Raw genomic sequence first — 22,090 nt, 5'->3', positions numbered from 1 at the left:
ACAGCTACTACTAAATCTTACAAATATGCGAAAATCTATATAAGGCCTTTAATCGCAAACTATATCCACAGATGCGGAAGTTTTAGATAGCCGGCCTCCATAGGATCAGCAGATGGCTTCCGACAGAATCAAAGCCTTCTAATATTTCTATATTTGCGCTTTTAAAGTTAGATCTCTTGCAACAAAACCAGATTTCTATGAACTCGTACCCACTCGCCCTTAAAAGTGTATTTATTAAATTAAATATGATTTTATTAAGTAGACGCCGGTGCAACCCCCCAGCTTTTAAAATAAACATTTTGGCCCATTATAAAATCATAATACCTTCGCCGTTCGGCATAATACAAGTCTGTAATAGTTGTGAGGGAGCGTACGCTCCACCCACATTTTTTCCGCCCATCAGTTCGCCGTCATTTTCCCATTGGAGGGACCCGAGATTACGTTATTAGAATTAAGATTTTTGAGGGATACACCAATAATCGAAATCCAACGGCACCGACGCCAAAACAGGGAGGAATACACCAAGAACCGAAACCTAACGGCACCGACGCTAAAACGGGGAGGAATACACCAAGAAACAAAACCCGACAGCCCGACGCAGCAACGAAGCGCTGGAACAGTAAGCCCACAGCAGCAACGGCAGAAGAGAGACGCGGAAAACTAAAGCGAAGTAACGACGCGCCAGCAGCGAGACAGAGAGACGAAAGTCACCGGCGCAGCGAAGACGCCGAACGACGGCGCCAGCCCTCTGCCGCCGCGGAAGATGACGACGCTAGCCGCCCACGCTGACGCTGGATCGGAGAGCCAGCAGAACGCCGGCTCTGAGCTGGGAAAACGTGGAAGGAGAAAAAAGTCGTTTGGAAGCAGTCGTAGGAGTCGGACGTGTTTGCGGATAAAATTCGAGTGGCGTACGAAAAGTAAGACACGTGGCGGACCAGATCCACGCCAATGCGATCAGTGACACAGAGGAGATCCTGCATCTACGCCGTACCCACGGGGAAGAGGAGGCTTTCGACGAATACAAGCGTGGGAGTTCAGGGGTAAGCGAGTCTCTGGACGTGCATACGGGCTGCTGAGCGGTGCGATAGGTAGGGAACCAAGAAAGAATAAAGTGAAATGTAACGAATATAACAGAAACATAGCACGACCTCCAACAATCTATACACTAGGGAACCTGGAGGCCCGGGGCTTCATCTTCTCTGCCTTTCCTCCCGCCTCTTGCCCGAGTCTGTGTGATTCCATCCAGTAGTTCGTAGCCCGACAGGATCCTGAGGCCGCTGTCCGGCGATTGCCTAGGCTTTCTCGGTGATACCTGTCGTTGTTCCCTCCGCATGATTCCCTCCAGTAGTTTGTGACCCCGCAGGGTCCCGAGGCCGCTATCCGACGATCGTCTAAGCGCCCCCCGGTGACTCCTGTTGGTGTCTCGCCTGATCCCCGTAGTTCCCTGGGTCCCGAAGGGGCTGTCCGGCGATTGCCTAAGCCCTTTCGGCGATACCTGCCCTGTATGATAAAGATTTTCGCAGTAATGTTTAGCCCGATAGTGTCCCGTGAGTGCTATCCGGCGATTGCCTAAGCGCTCTCGGCGATACGCGTCGGTATTCTCGTACTCGTAGTAATTCTTAGTCCGGCGGTGTCCCGTAAGTGCTATCCGGCGATTGCCTAGGCACTCTCGGCGATGCTTGCCGGTACCCCCGACCCTCGTAGTAATTCTTAGTTCGACAGCGTCCCGTAAGTGCTATCCGGCGATTGCCTAGGCACCCTCGGCGATGCTTGTCGATATCCCCGACCCCCCCGTAGTAATTCTTAGTTCGACAGTGTCCCGTAAGTGCTATCCGGCGATTGCCTAGGCACCCTCGGTGATGCTCGTCGATATCCCTGACAATCGTAGTAATTCTTAGGCCGACAGTGTCCCGTAAGTACCGTCCGGCGATAGCCTAGGTACTCTCGGCGATACTTGTCAGTATTCCCGCATAGCAAAGTTCCCCTTTCCGCGTCGTAGTAATTCTTAGGCCGACAGGGTCCCGTAAGTACCGTCCGGCGATAGCCTAGGTACTCTCGGCGATACTTGTCGGTATTCCCGCATAGCAAAGTTCCACTTTCCGCGTCGTAGTAATTCTTAGGCCGACAGGGTCCCGTAAGTGCCGTCCGGCGATAGCCTAGGCACTCTCGGCGATACTTGCCGGTATTTCCGCATAGCAAAGTTCCCCTTTCCGCGTCGTAGTAATTCTTAGGCCGACAGGGTCCCGTAAGTACCGTCCGGCGATAGCCTAGGTACTCTCGGCGATACTTGTCGGTATTTCCGCATAGCAAAGTTCCCCTTTCCGCGTCGTAGTAATTCTTAGGCCGACAGGGTCCCGTAAGTACCGTCCGGCGATAGCCTAGGTACTCTCGGCGATACTTGTCGGTATTCCCGCATAGCAAAGTTCCCCTTTCCGCGTCGTAGTAATTCTTAGGCCGACAGGGTCCCGTAAGTACCGTCCGGCGGTAGCCTAGGTACTCTCGGCGATACTTGTCGGTATTCCCGCATAGCATAGTCCCCCTTTCCGCTTCGTAGTAACTCTCAGGCCGGCGGGGTCCCTTAAGTACTGTCCGGCGATAGCCTAGGTACTCTCGGCGATACTTGTCGGTGTTTCCGCATAGCAAAGTCCCCTTTTCCGCGTCGTAGTAATCCTTAGGCCGACAGGGTCCCGTAAGTACCGTCCGGCGATAGCCTAGGTACTCTCGGCGATACTTGTCGTTATTTCCACATAGCAAAGTCCCCCTTTCCGCGTCGTAGTAATTCTTAGGCCGACAGGGTCTCGTAAGTACCGTCCGGCGATAGCCTAGGTACTCTCGGCGATACTTGTCGGTATTTCCGCATAGCAAAGTCCCCCTTTCCGCGTCGTAGTAATTCTTAGGTCGACAGGGTCCCGTAAGTACCGTCCGGCGATAGCCTAGGTACTCTCGGCGATACTTGTCGGTGTTTCCGCTTAGGCCGACAGGGTCCCGTAAGTACCGTCCGGCGATAGCCTAGGTACTCTCGGCGATACTTGTCGTTATTTCCGCATAGCAAAGTCCCCCTTTCCGCGTCGTAGTAATTCTTAGGCCGACAGGGTCTCGTAAGTACCGTCCGGCGATAGCCTAGGTACTCTCGGCGATACTTGTCGGTATTTCCGCATAGCAAAGTCCCCCTTTCCGCGTCGTAGTAATTCTTAGGCCGACAGGGTCCCGTAAGTACCGTCCGGCGATAGCCTAGGTACTCTCGGCGATACTTGTCGGTGTTTCCGCAAAGCAAAGTCCCCTTTTCCGCGTCGTAGTAATTCTTATGCCGACAGGGTCCCGTAAGTACCGTCCGGCGATAGCCTAGGTACTCTCGGCGATACTTGTCGGTGTTTCCGCATAGCAAAGTCCCCTTTTCCGCGTCGTAGTAATTCTTAGGCCGACAGGGTCCCGTAAGTACCGTCCGGCGATAGCCTAGGTACTCTCGGCGATACTTGTCGGTGTTTCCGCATAGCAAAGTCCCCTTTTCCGCGTCGTAGTAATTCTTAGGCCGACAGGGTCCCGTAATTACCGTCCGGCGATAGCCTAGGTACTCTCGGCGATACTTGTCGTTATTTCCGCATAGCAAAGTCTCCCTTTCCGCGTCGTAGTAATTCTTAGGCCGAAAGGTCCCGTAAGTACCGTCCGGCGATAGCCTAGGTACTCTCGGCGATACTTGTCGGTATTATCGCATAGTAAAGACCTCCGTATTGATTCTGAGTTCGGTGGGGTCCGGAAGGCGCTATTCGGCGATAACCTGAGTGCTCTCGGTGAAACCGACTGCCGCGTCCCACGCTACGATCGCTCCCGTCCGCGGGACTGCCGCCCCGTCCCCATCGTCGGTCCGAAATACGGAGTCCCGGCAAATTATAAATATTACTGTAATTTCGACCCTGGAGTAGACTGAGATATGTACCCCAGCCCAGGATCGCTTCCTTACAGATGGCGCCCGAGCAGGGACTCCGGGATTCCGTTATATTTTGGGGCGCTAAGTGGAACAGTCGATCAAAAAAAAAACGAGTAGCGGGGGGAATCGGGACTGTACCATGCGCAAGCACGGCCAGTCGGAATCATTAGGACAAGAATAGCATTATATCTCTGTAAAACCGCACGTGAGGCCGACCATCATGCACGTAGAGCCGAGGCTGGCTTCCCTAACCTCCCTAGCCATAGCGTCAACACGTGGCCGCCGCGCCCACACGAGGAGGAGAGCGCCGCGGCAAGACGGCAGAGAAAGGGAACCGAGCCGAAGCTGGGCAGAAATCGCTAGAGAGAGAGCGACACGTATGCGGCGAGCAGCGCGTCGTGAGCGGTAGAGGCCGAGCGAGCGTCAGAATCCTCCCGAAGACCAACCAGCCCGGCTATATATTTCGTACCCAGACCCAGAAGAGGATAGTAAATGCCCGGCCCTGGTCATTCAATGCCCGGTCTTCAGCGCGATCATTCAATGCCCGGCCTACAAAACGATAGCCGAGAGTAAACGCCCGGCCTTCAAAGTGATCAGTCAGCGTTCAGCCATCAACACGGGACCAGGACCAGCACGACCAGGACCACGAGGACAATTCCAAGGACAACGATAGCCAAGACTATTGACCGGCCTAGCAAGGATCAACAGTCAGGACAATTCCAAGGACAACGATAGCAAGGACTATCGACCGGCCTAGCAAGGGTCGATCCCCAGGCTACTATAAAGACCAACGACAACCCCGACCATCGACCAGGACCCCAAGCAGCAAGGACTTCAAGGACGCCTCCACTGGACAACCGTGTTAACCGTGCATACGCCGTGCTTCCGTGACTAGCCCCAAGGACTCCGGTATTCAGTGCGTTACTTAAGAAAAGATCCTACCGGAGGGTCAATACGTGATACTACCGTCGGAAACGCGAAAGACCTCGAAGTGCCAGTTCGACCACCGTGCTTCGACATGGGGTTCAGTGGATTTCGTATCGGCGCAAGGACGAATTGCAGGCCATCGCCGCCGAATTCGGCCTCGGTGAAACCGGGACAGTGGACGAACTGCGCAGCCGGATCTCGGCCTTTATTGCGCGCGGTGAGCATCCGACTGCCAAAAAACGGATCAAAGAGCTCGGAATGGTCTTCGACAGCGCGCCCAGCCCGAGAAGCCCGAGGAACACGTCCCCGTCGCCGGGACCGAGTCAGCGAGAGCGGAAGGAAGGGATCTGTGCGGAGCAGCCTCTATCTATCATAATTCCCGAGTTCCCGCGCGCAGCTCACGGCGACTCTGGCCGGCTGGAAACCACGACTGACCGGCGACATGGTGACAATCACCACCAGCACCGCCTTCCCGAGAAAGCCGGAACTTCGCGACACGGAAGGGAAGAAATTTCCTTCGCCGCCCTGGCCGATAAACTGCACAATTGGGGTCTGAAGTTCGACGGGCACTCGGATGCGCTGGCTTTCATCGAACGGTTGGAAGAAAGGGTCGACTCATATGGCGGAAGCCCAGCACAACTGCCGCGAGCCATCTCCGGGCTACTAACTGGCAAGGCAGAATGATGGTTTAGGACGTTCCAGATGCAAGGCAAGCCATGAACCGAGTTCCGGAAGGAGTTCTTGGAGTTCTTCCTACCCCCGCGATACTTTCAGCGCTTGGTAGGTACGATCCGCTCCCGTCGCCAACGACCCCGAGAAGCCTTTCAGGACTACTTGATCGACCTCCGACTCATGATGCAACGAGCTCAGTATACTCCAGACAGGGAGCTGGACAGGATCTACGAGAACCTTCGGCCGGAATACCAACTGATCACCCGTAGACATGAGTTCGAGACGTTGCGAGAACTGACCCAATTGATAGTAGCGTACGAGACAACGCGGGACCGCGAACAAACCCACCCAGCTAACGACCGCCCAAATACGAAAGCCAGAATGCCATCACCAGATTATCCACCCCACAGCATGCCCCTCCAGACGACACCGGGCCCTCCCGGAGCGCCGAGACGGCAAGCCGCGTAGTGACCCAGGATGGAGACCGGCCGGTGAACACACGCCGGGCCTGCCGTAGTTGCGGGGAGGAAGGTCATTTCAGCAGTTCATGCAGGAGTCGGCAAGTGCTATTCTGTTGGGAGTGTGGCCGCCGCGGCATCCGGACGATCGACTGCTGTAGGCTATCCGAGTCGGGAAACTGGCCGAGTCTCCGCTCGTCAGGGATCCGATCGGAGACATACCTCCAGGGCCCCCAGGAGTAACTCATCCCTTAAGTTTGGAAGGAGGCAGGATCGCCGCCCTAGTAACCATCGAAGGAGTACCGCTCACAGCTACCCTCGACACGGGAGCAACGCGGTCGTTCGTCAGTAATCGCATCGCTCATGAAGTAAGTACCGGAGGGAACGCACGGAATATAAGGACTACCGTCCGCCTGGCGAACGGTACAGCAAAGGAGGTGACGCAAGCAGTTTCGGTCAAGGTACGTCTGGATCAACAGGAAACGCGGGTGATTCTATTAGTCCTACCCATGGTAGTGGACGACATCATACTGGGGCTCGAATTCCTTTGCGGCGTCCAGGCCATAATACAATGCGGACGAGCGTATTTGCAGTTGACCCAGCGGTCGATCCGGGAAACCAACCCGATCCCCACATCATCCTCGAATCGGCCCCGCATGGTTACTTTTAGTGACGAAAGTCCCGCGACTGCATCCGCTGCCCCTACCCGCTCGACCAATCCAACAGCGACCCCCCGGACGAAGCCGACGCACCAGAATCCCGACCACGCCAGACCCAGCAATGTACCAGTGACAACGCACCAGAATCCCAACCAGGCCAGACCCATCAACGTAACCATGACAACGCACCAGAATCTCGACCACGCCAGACCCAGCAACGTAACCATGACAACGCACCGGAGTCTCGAACACGACAGACCCATCAACGTACCAGTGACAACGCACCAGAATCCCAACCACGCCAGACCCAGCAATGTACCAGTGACAACGCACCCGAATCCCAACCACGCCAGACCCAGCAATGGACCCACGACAACGCATCAGGATCTCGAACACGCCAGACCCAGCAACGCCACCCGAACCCAACCCACGATTCGATACGACCGCGCCAGAACCATCAACGAGGATTCGACGGAGACGACTGCGACACCGCTGGACACACCCAGGGCCAGTCCGTCTGCCTCGAAAACCACCCAGAGTATCCCTACCAAGACAACGGAGCTAAGCCACGACCACGCCAGAACCAGCAGTAAACATCAGGGCAACGTTTCTAAGTTTCGACCACGCCAGACTCAGCAGCAATACAAGGACAACGCATCGAAGCCTCGACCACGCCAGACCCAGCAGCAATACAAGGACAACGCATCTAAGCCCCGACCGAGACGGCGGCGCTAAAAATATAACACGATCGACGCGAGCCAAATCAGAAATGCACAGCAGTGCGGCTCAATCAGAGCGAACGACCCCACGGGAAACCAGCATCGCTCTACACCACGACCCGCTACGCCTGGAAGACCACGGCCCCGAAGGACATAGGCGGGTCAAGGTAGACCAACTCGCACCTCACCCCCCAACGAATTATCAACTCGCCCCGTTAGCCGATGCTGCGGCCGGTCGACAACGCAACCCTTTTCGAAGATCAGACTCGACTAACCCAGTTACCGTGAACCTCAACTACAGGTTCATCAAGGCAAACGAGGGAAAACTGCGAGTTTAGCCGACTTAAAGGCGTTCCACGGAGTGGACCACCCCGAGGAGAACCCAACGACGTTGGAGAGACCTGAATGACCTGCCTACTTCGCAAGGGCCACTTGCGGTAGCGCGCTACCGTCACGTCCTCTCCCCGTAAGGGGCGCGACCCACGAAACCGTAAGCTACGTATACATCCCCTTATGGGATTAGATTAGTACTACACCCAATGTAAACATCTTCTTACTCGCACCGCTCAAGCAGGATAGGGGGAGGGTATTAATACTTCTAGCTAAGACAGGCAGGTTCTAACCGACAGGCATTTTCTCCCTAGAATCGACTGGAGACATGAAGCGTCTAAGAGACGGAAGGCAAGCTCGGCCCCTAGGGGCAAATGGTGGTACGACGGGACACCCTAGCGGAGACCAGCTGCCTGAAGTCCCGGCACCTGCCGACGAACCAACGACAAACCGGGCTCGCGGCTGGATCGTCGACCCCAATGGGCCATCCGCCTCCCGTCAAGCCCAGCTGAGGCGGGTCGGAGAGGCGACACTTCGACAACAGGACAGGATGCCATGGGGCCAGCGCGCGGCAGCCATCCAAGGGTGGATCGACCAACAAACCCAGGACCCGGGGACCGACGCCGAAGTAGAAGTAGAACCGCAGGTGTCCGCTCGGCGCCCAATCACGACGTCGCCGCCCTGAATCGCCGTTGGTTCGGGAGTTATGGGGCTGCCATCGACGAAGACAACGCGACCACCGACCAACCAACACCGACGAGCACGAGACGATAATACGCGACGCTCAAAGCCTGGCGCCCACGCTGCAGGACGAAGGGAACAGACACCAACTGGCTCGCGGGAACGAATGGGACTCGCCCCTTTGGGCCGAGTGGAACCTGGCCGGTCAAGGTCGGGCAGCCACCCCTCCAGCAGTACACCACGAGGACGAATCCGGGGACGGTGCTGGACCACACTACTCCGACGTGTCCCACGCAAGCGATACAGGGGGGGAAGTAGGACCCCAACGCGACGACGGAGGGTCCGATTCCGGGTCCCTCATGAGCCTGGGCTTCGCGCCCCAGGCGAACCAGCAGTGGGCACCAGCCAACCCGTCGGGGTCAGATGACGTCCCGCCTCCCCTCGTAGCCGCCCACGCCGGACTACCCCCAGAACGTCCCGATGAGGGAGTCGTTGACTTCGACCCGTCCCGATCACGGCGGACGCCACTGGCTTTTCAGACGCCGAACGACGGCGCCAGCCCTCTGCCGCCGCGGAAGATGACGACGCTAGCCGCCCACGCTGACGCTGGATCGGAGAGCCAGCAGAACGCCGGCTCTGAGCTGGGAAAACGTGGAAGGAGAAAAAAGTCGTTTGGAAGCAGTCGTAGGAGTCGGACGTGTTTGCGGATAAAATTCGAGTGGCGTACGAAAAGTAAGACACGTGGCGGACCAGATCCACGCCAATGCGATCAGTGACACAGAGGAGATCCTGCATCTACGCCGTACCCACGGGGAAGAGGAGGCTTTCGACGAATACAAGCGTGGGAGTTCAGGGGTAAGCGAGTCTCTGGACGTGCATACGGGCTGCTGAGCGGTGCGATAGGTAGGGAACCAAGAAAGAATAAAGTGAAATGTAACGAATATAACAGAAACATAGCACGACCTCCAACAATCTATACACTAGGGAACCTGGAGGCCCGGGGCTTCATCTTCTCTGCCTTTCCTCCCGCCTCTTGCCCGAGTCTGTGTGATTCCATCCAGTAGTTCGTAGCCCGACAGGATCCTGAGGCCGCTGTCCGGCGATTGCCTAGGCGTTCTCGGTGATACCTGTCGTTGTTCCCTCCGCACGATTCCCTCCAGTAGTTTGTGACCCCGCAGGGTCCAGAGGTCGCTATCCGACGATCGTCTAGGCGCCCCCCGGTGACTCCTGTTGGTGTCTTGGTATTCCCGCATAGCAAAGTTCCCCTTTCCGCGTCGTAGTAATTCTTAGGCCGACAGGGTCCCGTAAGTGCCGTCCGGCGATAGCCTAGGCACTCTCGGCGATACTTGCCGGTATTTCCGCATAGCAAAGTTCCCCTTTCCGCGTCGTAATAATTCTTAGGCCGACAGGGTCCCGTAAGTACCGTCCGGCGATAGCCTAGGTACTCTCGGCCATACTTGTCGGTATTCCCGCATAGCAAAGTTCACCTTTCCGCGTCGTAGTAATTCATAGGCCGACAGGGTCCCGTAAGTACCGTCCGGCGATAGCCTAGGCACTCTCGGCGATACTTGCCGGTATTTCCGCATAGCAAAGTTCCCCTTTCCGCGTCGTAATAATTCTTAGGCCGACAGGGTCCCGTAAGTACCGTCCGGCGATAGCCTAGGTACTCTCGGCGATACTTGTCAGTATTCCCGCATAGCAAAGTTCCCCTTTCCGCGTCGTAGTAATTCTTAGGCCGATAGGGTCCCGTAAGTACCGTCCGGCGATAGCCTAGGTACTCTCGGCGATACTTGTCGGTATTCCCGCATAGCAAAGTTCCCCTTTCCGCGTCGTAGTAACTCTTAGGCCGACAGGGTCCCGTAAGGGCCGTCCTGCGATAGCCTAGGCACTCTCGGCGATACTTGCCGGTATTTCCGCATAGCAAAGTTCCCCTTTCCGCGTCGTAGTAATTCTTAGGCCGACAGGGTCCCGTAAGTACCGTCCGGCGATAGCCTAGGTACTCTCGGCGATACTTGTCGGTATTTCCGCATAGCAAAGTCCCCCTTTCCGCGTCGTAGTAATTCTTAGGCCGACAGGGTCCCGTAAGTAACGTCCGGCGATAGCCTAGGTACTCTCGGCGATACTTGTCAGTATTCCCGCATAGCAAAGTTCCCCTTTCCGCGTCGTAGTAATTCTTAGGCCGACAGGGTCCCGTAAGTACCGTCCGGCGATAGCCTAGGTACTCTTGGCGATACTTGTCGGTATTTCCGCATAGCAAAGTTCCCCTTTCCGCGTCGTAGTAATTCTTAGGCCGACAGGGTCCCGTAAGTACCGTCCGGCGATAGCCTACGTACTCTCGGCGATACTTGTCAGTATTCCCGCATAGCAAAGTTCCCCTTTCCGCGTCGTAGTAATTTTTAGGCCGACAGGGTCCCGTAAGTACCGTCCGGCGATAGCCTAGGTACTCTCGGCGATACTTGTCGGTATTCCCGCATAGCAAAGTTCCCCTTTCCGCGTCGTAGTAATTCTTAGGCCGACAGGGTCCCGTAAGTACCGTCCGGCGATAGCCTAGGTACTCTCGGCGATACTTGTCGGTATTCCCGCATGGCAAAGTTCCCCTTTCCGCGTCGTAGTAATTCTTAGGCCGACAGGGTCCCGTAAGTACCGTCCGGCGATAGCCTAGGTACTCTCGGCGATACTTGTCTGTATTCCCGCATAGCAAAGTTCCGCTTTCCGCGTCGTAGTAATTCTTAGGCCGACAGGGTCCCGTAAGTGCCGTCCGGCGATAGCCTAGGCACTCTCGGCGATACTTGTCGGTATTCCCGCATAGCAAAGTTCCCCTTTCCGCGTCGTAGTAATTCTTAGGCCGACAGGGTCCCGTAAGTACCGTCCGGCGATAGCCTAGGTACTCTCGGCGATACTTGTCGGTATTTCCGCATAGCAAAGTCCCCCGCCCGCGTCGTAGTAATTCTTAGGCCGACAGGGTCCCGTAAGTACCGTCCGGCGATAGCCTAGGTACTCTCGGCGATACTTGTCGGTATCCCCGCATAGCAAAGTTCCCCTTTCCGCGTCGTAGTAATTCTTAGGCCGACAGGGTCCCGTAAGTACCGTCCGGCGATAGCCTAGGCACTCTCGGCGATACTTGCCGGTATTTCCGCATAGCAAAGTTCCCCTTCCGCGTCGTAGTAATTCTTAGGCCGACCGGGTCCCGTAAGTACCGTCTGGCGATAGCCTAGGTACTCTCGGCGATACTTGTCGGTATTCCCGCATAGCAATGTCCCCCTTCCCGCTTCGTAGTAACTCTCAGGCCGGCAGGGTCCCGTAAGTACTGTCCGGCGGTAGCCTAGGTACCCTCGGCGACACCTGTCGGTATTATCGCATAGTAAAGACCTCCGTATTGATTCTGAGTTCGGTGGGGTTCTGAAGGCGCTATTCGGCGATAGCCGGAGTGCTCTCGGTGGAACCAACTGCCACGAACCAACTGCTACGATCGCTCCCGTCCGCCGAACTGCGGCCCCGTCCCCCATCGTCGGTCCGAAATACGGAGTCCCGGCAAATTATAAATATTGCTGTAAGTTCGACCCTGGAGTAGACTGAGATATGTACCCCAGCCCAGGATCGCTTCCTTACATAGTGTTTATCACTTTTTCGTCATTGTATAAGGTATCTGGCGGGGCCTCCAGTATATTCCCTTTTACGTACCACTTCAGGGCTGCAAAGTGATTCTTTACCCGGGATCGCAGACCGGCACCACTGAAGATGGGCTTTCGAAACAGATCGTACATATTTTTCTGGCCATATTTGCGGTGGATGCGGTCAACCGTGATGTCAACCTGATCGCTGGTGCTATAATACATGTACCAGAGCTTACGCCGGGGAGAGCGTACATCGGTTAGGCTCATCACACCGAAGTATTCCACTGCAGCAGGATCACATATATTTTCAGTCCAGATATATTTTTTACTGAAAAGTGTTCCCATGTACTGCTCCAGTCTCTTTTCAAGGTCTGGAAACGAAGCTGTGGGTCAAATAATCATTATATGTTCATTTTAAGTAATTAATACCCGATTGGGTATAAAACTTACCATTGGGAGTGTTTATTTCCTCTTTTTCCGCTTCAGTGACGTTCATCATGTTGAGGTCTTTGTATAGTGTATTCTATTGTATTTCCCCTGGCCGGACTGGCCTTAACTTTTGTTCCATTTTATTATGAAAAGCTAATATATTTCGCCACTAGAGCTTGCAGCAAGCAGAGAGCTTCAACTGAAAAGCTTAAAGTGCCGAAAAGGTTCAAAAGAAGAAGAAACAATCATTTGTTTCTTCAAGCGGCAACGCGGGCCCAAGAGTGCCCCTCCACCGAAAGTGGCCAAGAAGCCATCGAAACCGAAAGCGAAGGTCAGCGATGTGACCAAACGACATTTGATCGTGGCACTCACCGACCGGAGCGAGGAAAACGGCAAGATGTCAGCGGCACAGTGGAAGCTTGTGCACGCGCGTCTCGTCGACGCACTGTTTGCACACATGGAGGAAGACCCCGCGGCCCCTATGCCCACGTTCGATGGTGCTGGGTGGCTAAATGGGGTTAAGATCCTAAAGTGCAACGACGATCCAACCCTAAGGTGGCTCCTCATCGCCATGGAGCAAGGGCTCGCCGACATAGCTCTAGTCCAGGAGCCCTGGATTACGACAGGCAATTCAGTGGCCGGACTAAAGTCCTCAAATCACAACCTGTTCTACACAACATCGGTAAGCAGGAACAGAACCGTCGTACTCGTACGAAAGGGAATCCATGCTTACCTTATGTCTCATTACAGCACGGATGAGTGCTGCAGTGCTGCAGTTTCTGTGGCCGTCACTTCTGACGCGGTGAGTGCTCCTAGTGCGGGTGTGCTGGTTGCTGACGACGTCTTGCCAATTCCTGCTCCAATTCATGCTCCAATTCCTACTCCAATTCCTGCTACAGCCATTGCTGCCAATTCCTCTGCCCTTGTACCGAGATCTCTTTTAGGAGTGGCTCCACCATCTCGATCTCGCTCGGGACTTCAACTTAAAGCAGTGGTCCCTCGGAAAGCAATATTTGTTTCTCGTCTTATTCCTGAGGCTACAACGGAGGATGTTAAACAACATCTTGCCGCTAAACTTAACACTTCGCCTGTTGATATAGTTGTGACTAAATTTACATTTAAACATAAGCGCAACATATCATCCTTTAAAATTCTTCTCCCTGATTCTTTACTATCCTGTTCTCTAGAACCGTCAATATGGCCTGAGCATACAATTGTGCATGAGTTCCTTCTCAAAGATTCGAACTCGAATCCAAGAATTACCGAACATGCTCCAAAAAACTGATGTACTATTTTTCCATGCACTATCAGAACGTTCGCAGTTTGCTGGGAAAATTGCGTCAAATTCATACTAATAGCGCGTCCTTTGATTTCGATGCTAGCGTTGTTACCGAAACCTGGCTTAACTCCTCTGTCAATGATCATGAAATTTTCATTGATAGTTACACTATTTATAGAATGGACCGCCCATCTTTTGCAGGTGGGGTTCTGATTGCAGTTAAATCTGTTTTCTCATCTGAGTTATTCCCATTCAATAACATTCATGGAATTGAATTTGTTGCAGTCAAAGTTCGTGTTGGCTCCGCATTTTTCTATTTAACCTGCTCTTACATTCCTCCCAGGTCTGATGCTGAGCTTTACTTACACCACCTCTCAGCAATTAATAATGTTGTTTATGAATTGGGGTGCAATGATCGAATTATTGTCATGGGGGACTTTAACCTCCCATTTCTTTCTTGGCTGCCTTGTAATGACGCTAACCTGTTGTTTCCCAATTGCCATAATGACTTTATCAATGGGCTAACGGATAATTCCCTTTTTTATTTATTTATTTATTTATTAAATTAACAAATTATCTGTTAATAATGGTACTTCGTTACTAAAGGCGGAAAAGGATAAGTTAAAAGTTAGCTAAATTTAAATGATTATAAATGTTGCATGCAATTAGTTTAAGAGACAGTTCAGGGGATAGGGTTTGACAGAGGGAGTTATAATTATGGCATAAAACCCTAAAAGGTTCATGATCAGCATAATTAGACCTACATATGGGTAGACGGATAGGCCTAAAAGTACGGGTAGGTCTGGATGGAACGGCCAAGTCAATCTGACCCAAGAGAATTTGGGAGTCAACAGTCCCAAGAAGGAGCTTGTGCACGAACATTACGCCATTGCATATTCTGCGATGGTGCAACGACGGCAGGTCAATAAGATTTAGCCTAGACCGGTAGGGTGGCAAGATTCTACCCGAGTCCCAGTTAAAGTTCCGAAGGGCAAAAATTAAAATTGCTTTTGCACGGATTCAATAACAGCCTGCTGCTCTTTATACTGCGGGCTCCACACACAAGAACAATACTCCAATATAGGACGTACTAACGAGATGTACAGTTGTTTCGTAACGTACGGGTCGTCAAACTCCTTGGACCAACGCTTGATGAACGCTAAAACACCCTTAGCTTTATTTACAGTTGCAGCTATATGGGTGTTGAAACACATCTTATGATCAAAAAGGACTCCGAGGTCATTTGAACTCGAAATTCGCTCAAGGACATGATTTCCTAGAACATATGAGACAAAATGAGGAGCGCGACGGTAAAATGTCATAAGTTTGCATTTGGAAAGGTTCAGAAAAAGAAGATTAGTTGAACACCACAATAGTAGTTCACTTAGATCAAGTTGAACGCGTGTGTGCAAATACCAATCAGAGTAAGAAAGACAGATTTTGACATCATCAGCATACATTAGTGTAGTAGAGTATGTTATAACTTGAGGAAGGTCGTTCACAAATAAAATAAACAGAAGCGGGCCCAGATGACTTCCCTGTGGCACACCTGAAGTAACATTAACAGTATTTGACAACACGTTAGAAAACAAAACACGTTGAGTACGGTTAGAGAGATAGGACAAAATCCAATCTAGAAGATTCGTTGGGAACCCTAATAAAGAGAGCTTTTGAATAAGCAGAGCATGGTTCACAGAATCGAATGCCTTGCTGAAGTCCGTAAAAACTACATCCGTCTGCAAACCAATTTGAAAACCACGGTGGATTAGGTTAGAAAACTCAAGAAGGTTAGTCGATGTTGAACGATGTCTGAAAAAACCGTGTTGCGACGGAGATATCAAGCTGCAACAAAGATGTTGCAGTTGCCGGGTGACCAGGAACTCAAGAAGCTTCGGGATGGCGGAAAGCTTTGCGATACCACGATAGTTTTCAATGTTTGATCTTGAACCTTTTTTGTGAAGCGGAATGATGTAGGACTCATTCCAAATTACTGGGAGACAAGACTGTTCCAAGGAGAGGTTAAAGAAAAAGGTCAAGGGTTTGCAAAGGGACTGGGCACAGTGTTTTAAGATGCAACTTGGTACTTTATCTGGACCCGCAGAAAACGATATGTCCATAGATGACAAACCTTCCAGAACAACGCTTTCCTCGAAAAAGGGCAGAAAAATGCTGTTAGCTTGAGGTAGCTGGTACGGATACGGAGTGGATGCGTTGTAAATATGAGACGAGTACGTTGTTTGGAAAAAGTTAGCGAATAAATTTGCAATACCAACAGCAGAAGCTTCTGTTTTGTTCTGGTAATGAAGGGACGGAGGAAAAACGTTTGACTTGCGCTTAGAATTAACGAACGAATAGAATTTTTTAGGATCACTACGAAAGTTACTACTACATTGGGAAAGGAAATGATTATAACACTGACTATTGACGGCAAGGAACAGAGAGCGAGCGGAGGAGTATAGAGCTAAGGCCAACGTGGAGCCCGACTTCTGGTACTTTTTATAGAGCCGGGATTTATTATTTTTTAAGTATGACAAATACTTGGAGAACCAGGGAGGCTTGGACGATACAGGTACAGTGATATCTGGAACAAACGTATTAAGGGCGGAGTAAATAGAACTATAAAACGAGTTAACAGTTGCATCTATGTTCGGTAATGAATAAAGAAACGACCAATCAACACGCGAGAGATGTAGATCTAAATCAATAAAGTTTGTTTTGCGAAAACACTTTATGTGACAAGGAGCCATGGAACTGTCAGCACCTCCAGATTGTGTACACTCCAGTGATATCAACAAAGTTGGATGGTAAGGATCTTCAGGGAGAGATATTGGGCTAGCTCTAGATACAGTAGCAAGAGAACCATCGTTAACAAAAACGAGGTCAAGAAGTCTGTCCCTAATGTTTGTTTCTTAGCTGCTGGCTGTGCGACAATTTTGCCCACATAAATGCGGAAATACCGACAAGTATCGCCGAGAGTACCTAGGCTATCGCCGGACGGTACTTACGGGACCCTGTCGGCCTAAGAATTACTACGACGCGGAAAGGGGAACTTTGCTATGCGGGAATACCGACAAGTATCGCCGAGAGTACCTAGGCTATCGCCGGACGGTACTTACGGGACCCTGTCGGCCTAAAAATTACTACGACGCGGAAAGGGGAACTTTGCTATGCGGGAATACTGACAAGTATCGCCGAGAGTACGTAGGCTATCGCCGGACGGTACTTACGGGACCCTGTCGGCCTAAGAATTACTACGACGCAGAAAGGGGAACTTTGCTATGCGGGAATACCGACAAGTATCGCCGAGAGTACCTAGGCTATCGCCGGACGGTACTTACGGGACCCTGTCGGCCTAAGAATTACTACGACGCGGAAAGGGGAACTTTGCTATGCGGGAATACCGACAAGTATCGCCGAGAGTGCCTAGGCTATCGCCGGACGGCACTTACGGGACCCTGTCGGCCTAAGAATTACTACGACGCGGAAAGGGGAACTTTGCTATGCGGGAATACCAAGACACCAACAGGAGTCACCGGGGGGCGCCTAGACGATCGTCGGATAGCGACCTCTGGACCCTGCGGGGTCACAAACTACTGGAGGGAATCGTGCGGAGGGAACAACGACAGGTATCACCGAGAACGGACAGTGGACAGAGGGCAGTGACGAAGCCCTAACAGCACTAATGGAGGAACATTTCCCTGGTTGCACCGAGGTCGCTGATGCCAAAGAGCACCAGGACCTAGCAACCGAGGAACAACACCCCCCAACAGATTTGTTAACCACCAAGCGAATCCACTGGGCAATAGACTCCTTTGCGGGCACAAAAGCACCAGGACTTGACGGGATATTCCCAGCCATGATGCAGGTGACCAAAGAGGCGATTACCCCATGGCTCTCCGCACCCCTAGACATCCACGCCCGTCTGACTGCAGGAAAGGCAGCACAACGCCTCATCGCTTCAGGAAATATGTCGCCACAAGAATACGGGCATAGTTCAATTGGAAGGGAAATGAACAGATCAACTGATTACATGACCCCCCAAACATGCCTCGACGTAAAAACAACTGCATCCTTGGGACCTGAAGAGTGGAAAATCGGAAGAGACCAAACGGAGCCCCTCAATATATATACGGACGGCTCCAAGATGGACGGAGGAGTAGGAGCGGGCCTATACTGTACAGACCCTGAGATAAGGCTGTCATATAAGCTACCGGACCATTGTAGCATATTCCAGGCAGAGGTTTTTGCCATCAGGAAAGCAGCAGAAGTCGCTCTTCTCACTGAAAGAGCACACGATGCGGTCAACCTATTCGTCGACAGCCAAGCGGCGATAAGATCCATGCAGTCGTCCGCAGTCAGTTCCAGAAATCAGTTCCAGCACGACAAAGTCAGTGCGGATCTACTGGATTCCCAGCTACAGACAGGGCATCGAAGGGAACGAGACGGCGGACGTACTAGCTAAGGAAGGCGTCGGGCTCACTCAGAACGCTGCAAAGCGATCTAGAAAAGCAGGCCGGATCACAAACCGAATGTAGGTGGAGGAGTACCACCGCCTGCAGAACCTCGAATTATTGCAACTGATTGTATTTGAAATTCATGCCATTACTACCATGCTAGTGATATTGTATTGTAAAGGATTCTTAATTACCTTAAGATTACCTGGCGAAAATCCTCTAGCTGAACCCTCCACGAGGGTGCCGGCTGGGCAATGGACACTGCATTACCCCGGATAAGGGTAATGCACTGTCGCTTGCTCTGTCCGGGGTAATGCAGTGTCTAGCTAAGGCTATGGTCCGGCGTCTTCCCGATTCAAAGTCGGGGGAACCGAACCAGGGCCATGGCTAGAGGTTCCTGGCGGTCAGGCCTAAAACGCTAGGGGGTGGTCCCCCGAAAAATATTAACCAGTGTGGACCCTCGGGCCAAATATGGAGGCGAAGAAGGATAAAGCACGGGTTGGGATGTCAACCCAAACGTCGGTGGGAAGCGTGACTGCTACCACCGGCGGGCACGGGGAGGAGCAATCCTCTCTGCGTGTCGCCAGCGGTCACACCTCAGACTTGGCGGGAGCAGGCCAAGTCAGTTGTAAAGCTACTGCCACAACAACAACAACAAAAACAACTCACTCCGCAGCCTGCAAGTTGAGCCGCACAGATGCCGTAGTCGACACAGACACGGATCTGGAGAGCGTGCTCTCTATGAGCAGGACGGAGGAAGAGAGCCTTCTCCGCTCACCGGAACCAAGCACCAGCTCCCTGCTTAGGGAAGGGCCGAAGCGTTCCAAGGAGGGGATGAAGGCCAAAGCACAATACAAAGCGGCCCTCAATATCAAAAGCCGGCTGCAAGGTAAAGTAGACATCTCCCAGGAGGAGAAGGTCAAGCTAGCCTGGGCCGAGCAGTGAGTAGAGGAGGGCCGACTACATTACGCCCAGATGCCACAGATGAGGGCGTCGAATGGCGAATATGCCAATAAGGTGGAGGAGATGATGGCCACCAAGAGGCAACGCTCGACTGAGAGTGCCATTAAAGACACTCCGGCGAGCAAGCGGCAACGCGGGCCCAAGAGTGCAGCCCCTCCACCGAAAGTTGCCAAGAAGCCATCGAAATCGAACGCGAAGGTCAGCGATGTGACCAAACGACATTTGATCGTGGCACTCATCGACCGGAGCGAGCGGCACAGTGGAAGCTTGTGCACTGTTTGCACACATGGAAGAAGACCCCGCGGCCGCTATGCCCACGTTCGATGGTGCTGGGTGGCTAAATGGGGCTAAGATCCTAAAGTGCAACGACGATCCAACCCTAAGGTGGCTGACGCGTACGGTCTGCCAACTGGAGGCGATGTGGGAGGGGGCCAAGCTGGAGGTTGTGGACCGGGAGCTTATCCCGTCCAAGCCTAAGGCGAAGGTACTCTTCCCCATCACAATCCAGGGAGACCGAGCGCTGAAGCTCCTTCAGCGGCAAAACGCGGACGTGCCAACGACCGATTGGAGGATCCTACACATTGGTAGCCCACCAACCAACGAGGGGGGGCCAATGTGTGATCCTCCAAATAAACAAGGAGGCAGAGGATCTGCTGTATCCCAAGTTCGGGAAGATGGCGTGGGGCATGGGTAGCGTCTACCTGCGCCTCAAAAAGCGCCACCCTGAGGACAAGGACGCGCATACCCTGCAGGTAGGCGAGGTGGAAAAGGACTTAGGTCTCGAGTCCATCGTGGAGGCCGCCCAGGGTCTTGCGCTTGAGGACGAAGACGAGGAAGACGGTGACCTGACGTTAGTAGTCAACCCGTCGGATGCAAGTGAGCCAGCCACCCATGCTGAGTGTGCTGCAGCTAAACTTGCATAAAAGCAAGGTAGCGTCGGCGGAGCTCCTCATCGCCATGGAGCAAGGGCTCGCCGACATAGCTCTAGTCCAGGAGCCCTGGATTGCGACAGGCAATTCAGTGGCCGGACTAAAGTCCTCAAATCACAACCTGTTCTACGCAACATCGGTAAGCAGGAACAGAACCGTCGTACTCGTACGAAAGGGAATCCATGCTTACCTTATGTCTTATTACAGCACGGATGACCTGACGGTTGTGATGCTGGAAAGCGAGGAAAAGCGCCTTCTGGTGGCTTCCTGCTACATGGCTCACGACAAACCCGCACCACCCGACGAACTCAGGAGCCTGGTGACAGAAGCCGGCACCAAAAACTATCAACTCGTCATCGGGACGGATGCCAATGCCCACCACAATGTGTGGGGAAGCACCGACATCAATGATAGAGGTGAGTCACTCTTAGACTTTATACTTTATACTAATCTATATATAGCAAACGTCGGGGAGGAGCACACCTTCGTGGGTCCGACTTCATCCAACGTGCTAGACCTAACACTAGCAACGGGAAACAGTACTACGGTATCTAGCTGGAGGGTCCTTGAAAGACCCTCCTTCTCAGATCACAAGTACATTCAGTTTAAGTGCGACTTCAAACATTCTTCGAAGGTAATAGTCTATAGAAACCCCCGGAATACAAACTGGGAAAAGTTTACAAAGACAGTTACTTCGAAGCTCGCGAGTCCGGGCACAGTGAAATCCGCGGAGGACATAGAGAAGTCTGTAGAGACCCTATCCAACGCGTTACTGGACGCGTGCAAACCCTCGAGGACGAAGAAGAGGTCCACGCCACTCTGATGGAGCCGGGATCTCTCTCTTCAAAGGGACAACCTCAAGGAATTCTTTAAGATCGCCAAACAAGCGAACGAAGGGATCGTCTATGAGGAATACAGACTCCTACTCAGGAGAAGGAAATACAAGAAGGAAATACGTAAAGCACAACCAGATACCGCACGGCTACGGAAGCTGCTCTCTAAGCAGCCTACCATACAAAGCCAATTAAAGCTAGATGACGGACAGTGGACAGAGGGCAGTGACGAAGCCCTAACAGCACTAATGGAGGAACATTTCCCTGGTTGCACCGAGGTCGCTGATGCCAAAGAGCACCAGGACCTAGCAACCGAGGAACAATACCACCCAACAGATCTGTTAACCACCAAGCGAATCCACTGGGCAATAGACTCCTTTGCGGGCACAAAAGCACCAGGACTTGACGGGATATTCCCAGCCATGATGCAGGTGACCAAAGAGGCGATTACCCCATGGCTCTCCGCAATATACTCAGCATGCCTAAGTACGGGCTATATCCCTATCCAATGGAGAACCTCGAGAGTTGTCTTCCTCCCTAAGGCAGGAAAGTGCAGCCAGGCGAGTCCCAAGGACTATAGACCGATAAGCCTTACCTCCTTTATATTAAAAACACTAGAAAAGCTGCTGGACTTACACATCAGGAATGAGGTTGGGGGACTGATGTCAACCAACCAGCATGCCTATACTAAAGGGAAATCGGTGGAGACCGCACTACACTCGGTAGTAGCTGCCACACTAAAAAGTATGCACTGGGAGTATTCGTGGACATCTGCGGAGCATTCAACAACGTGGCTACGGAAGCAATAACAAATTGCCTGGTAGCGACTAATACACACCCAGAAATCAACCTGTGGGTAAGGAACCTCCTAGGTTGCAGACGGGTGCAATCAGAGTGGGGCACCGCTTCCATGGTGAAAGAGGCAGACAGAGGCACACCCCAGGGTGGAGTCCTGTCGCCCCTCCCGTGGAATCTGGTGGTCGACGACCTCATCTAGAGATACGAAAGGAAGGCCCCAATAATAACAGCTTATGCGGACGACATAAGCATACTTATTACGGGTGATTGCCCATCGTCCCTCAGCTCACTAATGGAACGAACACTCAGGGAGATACGCGAGTGGGCGGAAGAAGTAGGACTCAGTATCAACGCGGAAAAGACGGACCTCATCCTCTTTACCAAGAGGTACAAGGTACCGATATGGACCCCCCCGAAGAT

The 22,090-nt window shown here is 52.7% G+C and overlaps 1 protein-coding gene across 1 annotated transcript; it reads right to left on the bottom strand.

The window, feature by feature from the left end:
• Window positions 1–70: 70 nt before the first annotated feature.
• Window positions 71–12,484, bottom strand: LOC117191479. The gene is made up of 3 exons (XM_033396335.1): window positions 12,436–12,484; window positions 11,981–12,368; window positions 71–354 (listed from the first exon to the last, which is right to left on the bottom strand). Exons 1-3 carry the CDS (start codon window positions 12,482–12,484, stop codon window positions 255–257), a joined length of 537 nt encoding a protein of 178 aa, XP_033252226.1. The 3' UTR covers window positions 71–254.
• Window positions 12,485–22,090: the final 9,606 nt, after the last annotated feature.

This window comes from Drosophila miranda (assembly GCF_003369915.1).
Source record: "Drosophila miranda strain MSH22 chromosome Y unlocalized genomic scaffold, D.miranda_PacBio2.1 Contig_Y1_pilon, whole genome shotgun sequence".
In the NCBI taxonomy this organism is placed as follows: Eukaryota; Metazoa; Arthropoda; class Insecta; order Diptera; family Drosophilidae; genus Drosophila; species Drosophila miranda.
Note: the sequence above shows the minus strand (reverse complement) of the source record. Positions and strands in the feature narration are given on the sequence as shown.